Source organism: Cebus imitator, unplaced genomic scaffold (genome assembly GCF_001604975.1).
Source record: "Cebus imitator isolate Cc_AM_T3 unplaced genomic scaffold, Cebus_imitator-1.0 Scaffold263, whole genome shotgun sequence".
Classification (NCBI taxonomy): Eukaryota; Metazoa; Chordata; class Mammalia; order Primates; family Cebidae; genus Cebus; species Cebus imitator.
Window position 1 is genome coordinate 2,676,010 of NW_016107578.1, and position 4,336 is coordinate 2,680,345.

The window sequence follows — 4,336 nt, forward strand, 5'->3', positions numbered from 1 at the left end:
AAAAAGGCCAGGCGTGGTGGCTTATGCTTGTAATCCTAGTATTTTGGGAGGGCTGAGGCGGGTGGATCACAACGTCAGGAGTTTGAGACCAGCTTGGCCAACATGGTGAAACCCTGTCTCTACTAAAAACACAAAAATTAGCCAGGTGTGGTGGCACACACACCTGTAATCTCAGCTACTCGGGAGGCTGAGACAGGAGAATCACTTGAACCTGGGAAGCGGAGGTTGCAGTGAGCTGAGATTGTGCCACTGCACTCCAGCCTGGGTGACAGAGCAAGATTCAGTTTCAAAAAAAAAAAAGAAACGGGAGAATGTTATTTACATACAGCCAAGGAATGCCTGGAGCTACGAGAATTTAGGAAGGAGGCTTGGAAGATTCTCCCTTACTGTCAGCTGGTGCCTTGATCTCAGACTTCTGGCCAACTGGAAAAGGATACATTTCCGGTGTTTAAGCCACTCAATCCCTGCTACTTTGTTACAGCAGAAGTAACAAACTCATATAGCAACTGCAGTCCTTTCCTGATTCCAGGGATGAAACTGAGCATTAGGAAAGTACAGAGCTGGGCGGAGCTGGGCACCGTGGCTCACACTTCTAATGCCAGCACTTTGGGAGGCTGAGGTGGGAGCATCGCTTGAGGCCAGGAGTTTGAGACCAGCCTGGGCAACATAACAAGACTCCTGTATCAACAAGAAATTTAAAAATTAGCTGGGCATGGTTGTGTGTGCCTGTAATCCCAGCTACTCTGGAGGCTGAGGCAGGAGGATCCCTTGAGCCCAGGAGTTCAAGGCTGCAGTGGGCTATGATCATGCCACTGTACTCCAGCCTGCATGAGAGAATAAGACCATATCTGTTTTTTTTTTGTTTGTTTTTTTGTTTTTTTTTTCCAGTGGAGTCCTACTCTGTCTCCCAGGCTGGAGCACAGTGGCAGGATCTCAGCTCAGTGCAACCGCCACCTCCCAGGTTCAAGCGATTCTCCTGCCTCAGCCTTCCAAGTAGCTGTGATTACATAAGTATCTGCCACCATACCCAGCTAATATTTGTATTTTTAATAAAGATGGGTTTTCACCATGTTGGCCAGGCTGGTCTTGAACTCCTAGCCTCAAGTGATATGCCCGCCTCGACCTCCCAAAGTGCCGGGATTACAGGTGTGAGCCACCAAGCCTGGCCTGTTTCTTTCAGAGCTGAGATCGTGCCACTGACTCCAGCCTGGGTGACAGAGCAAGACAGTCGTCTTTCTCTGGCCAACACAGTGAAACCCCATCTCTACTAAAAATACAAAAATTAGCTAGGTATAGCGGCATGTGCCTGTAATCCTACCTACTTGGGAGGCTGAGGCAGGAGAATCACTTGAATCTGGGGGCAGAGGTTGCGGTGAGCTGAGACCATGCCACTGCACTCCAGCCTGGGCGACAGAGCAAGACGAGACTCCTAAAAAAAAAAAAGAAAAAAAAAAAGTCCAGGCAAGGTGGCTCGTGCCTGTAATCCTAGCCGTTTGCAGGCCCATGCAGGCAGAGGACTTGAGATCAGGAGTTGGAGATCAGCCTGGCGAACACTGTGAAACCTGGTCTCTACTAAAAAACTACAAAAATTAGCCAGGCAGCCAGGCACGGTGGCTCACGCCTGTAATCCCAGCACTTTGGGAGGCCGAGGCAGGTGGATCACGGGGTCAGGAGATCAAGACCATCCTGGCCAACATGGCGAAACCCCATCTTAAAAAAAAATAATTAGCCAGGCATGGTGGCGGGTACCTATAATCCCAAGTACTCAGGAAGCTGAGTCAGGAGAATCACTTGTACCGGGGAGGTGGAGGTTGCAGTGAGCTGAGATCATGCCACTGCACTCCACTCCAGCCTGGGCAACAGAGAGAGATTCTGTCTCAAAAAAAAAAAAAAAAAGGAATGGCATAGCAACATGGAGGACTCTGGTACTCCTGGCTCTGGAGTTAAGGAAGATAAGCGGTATGGATTGGTTTCCGAGTGGGGCTCTGTCTTCAGCTCTCTTTCTCACTTTCTTGGGTGATAGGAAGGCTTCAGGACTTCTCCATACCCCTGCCCCGCCCCTCTGGTCATGCCCCCTTCCCAGGGGAGCCCCTTACCTGGAGGGTGCAGCCAAAGACCCCGATCATGAGCATGGCCACAGTGAGGTACTCAGCCAGCACGTCCCACCAGGGTTTGAGCACCTTGAATGCAGGCTGCTGTTCCGTGAACTGCTTGAACTCGGCCACTGGGATCATGCTGCCTGTGGGAGGGGCGAGACGGGGGGTGCAGAGACCCTCAGGATGGGAGGCTCTGCAGGGGGTCCCAGAGGAGCCAGACACGGGCAGGTCCGTGCTTCTCATCGGCCCGTGACCCTGCCTGCCCACACTTGCCTGAACCTCTGAGGTGTGTGCCCCCACTTCCCTCTTAGCCTGGCCTTGGTCACCCTCCATGGAGATGTCACCTCCTTCCCAGAACCAAGCAGCCACTCTTCCCCTCTGGGCACCCCTGCTCCTGATCTGACTTGTTTGACCTTGAATAGCATAGGGGGGGTAGTCCACAGGGCCACCACCCTCCAGCCTTACCGTGTGCCCCCTCCAAAGCCAGGCATCCCTCTCCCACCCCTGACACCAAGGCCTGAAAACATCTGCCCTGATCCTCCCTGACCGCAGACGCTCGGCGTCTGGGCCAGCCCGGGCTCTCACCGCCACCAGACCTGAGAGCGTTCCAAGGCTCAGGACTTCCGGGGTGTGGGCCCCCCACCCCCTCCAGGGGCGCTCCGGGCACCACCTCCAACCCCCAACCGGAAAAGCCAGCTGGAGCCTGGCTCTGATTACCAAGGCCCAGGGACAGGGAGTGGCCAAGCTGAAGGCTAGTCAGCCCTGGGGGACGGGGTGACGAGGACACCTGAGTTTCTACAGGGGCTACAGCCCAGAATCACAGGCAGAAACCAGAGACTGGGGCTCTGAGAGGCGGCAATGGGTGCCAGGATATTGGAGGGGGAGGGGACTTGCAAATGGAAAGCTGTTGGGTGACACCTACAAGCGGGCCAGGGGTGTGCTGCCAGCTCCTGCTGGCCCACTCGGTCTGTTCCCAGGGTCTCCTTTTAGACCAAGGTATCATTATTGGAGATGCAGACAGGCCAGCCACAAGTCACACTGGCGTATGGGGCATGAGCTGAGATGTTGCTCTCTCAGGCAGGCAGCCACTTCCCCAGAGGCTGGAGGTGGAACAAGGAGGGTAGGGACCCCTGGACCACCCAGTTCTGCCAACATCAAATTCCCCCAGTCCTGGGAGTCTCCCGTCCCTATCCAGATAGATCATCTGTAACAGACTGGACATGGTGGTTCACACCTGTAATGCCAGCACTTTGGGAGGTTGAGGTAGATAGATCACTTGAGGCTAGGAGTTCGAGACCAGCTTGACCAACATCGTGAAACCCAGGGTCTACTAAAAATACACACAAAATTAACGAGGCCTGGTGGCACACACACCTGTAATCCTAGCTACTTTGGAGGCTGAAGGGAGAGGGTCTTGATCCCAGGAGGTGGATGTTGCAGTGAACCAAGATCGTGCCACTACACTGCAGCCTGGGTGACAAGAGTGAGACTCCATCTCAAAAAACAAACAACAAAAACAAACAAAAAAGATAATCTGTAACTGGGCACAGGGGTTGGGCCAGGAAGGAGAGCATCTGGCCCATCACGGGGTCTCTCTGGCTACCCACCCATCTCCCCAGGAAGAATCTAGGGAAACTCTGACCCCCTGACCCACAACTTAGCCAACAGCTCTGACACGTCTGAGCCTCCCTTTGCAGTTTCTGTGCCTCCCAAATACTTTGGGGTGACTTCTGGGTAAAAACAAGGTAGGATGTAGGCTCCACCCACCAGGCTAAAGGCCAGGCAGTACCCAAAGACCACATCCTTTTACCCCCCTCAGAGGCCCCTACTCTGGTCTGGGGGATTGGATAGGCAGGCAACGGGGTTGGTACAGCCTGCCCACACTCGGACTCACCATGAAGCCTAAAATGTCATGGGTCCCCTGACTCAGGCGGTGACTCACCCAGACCCAGATATGTGCAAGGGGGTGCCCAGAGCACAGGGTCCCTCACACCATGGCCTGCCCCTCACATTCATTCACACCCCATCCCTATAAAAAAAGCCAAGTATACTTTGGGAGGCCAAAGTGGGTGGATCACTTAAGGTGAGGAGTTCGAGGCTAGCCTGGCCAAGATGGTGAAGGAAAAATATATAAATTAGCTGGTCATGGTAGATAATCCCTTGAACCGGGGAGACAGAGGTTACAGTCAGCTAAGATTGTACTACTGCACCCAGCCTGGGTTACAGAGCAAGACCCTGTC

General features: G+C 53.7%; 1 protein-coding gene across 4 annotated transcripts in view; it reads right to left on the reverse strand.

The window, feature by feature from the left end:
- Positions 1-4,336, reverse strand: part of LRRC8E (leucine rich repeat containing 8 VRAC subunit E) — a 13,400-nt gene that overhangs the window by 5,227 nt on the left and 3,837 nt on the right. For 2 of the 4 annotated variants that reach the window (XM_037728360.1, XM_037728359.1), the window contains exons 2-3: positions 2,401-2,509; positions 2,097-2,239 (exon numbers count right to left, since the gene is read on the reverse strand). In XM_037728360.1, coding sequence (XP_037584288.1) covers positions 2,097-2,234 — 138 coding nt within the window. In that variant the 5' untranslated portion in view covers positions 2,235-2,239; positions 2,401-2,509. The remainder of the gene's footprint in view (positions 1-2,096; positions 2,240-2,400; positions 2,510-4,336) is intronic. The other 2 variants (XM_017500122.2, XM_037728361.1) reach the window with 1 other exon arrangement.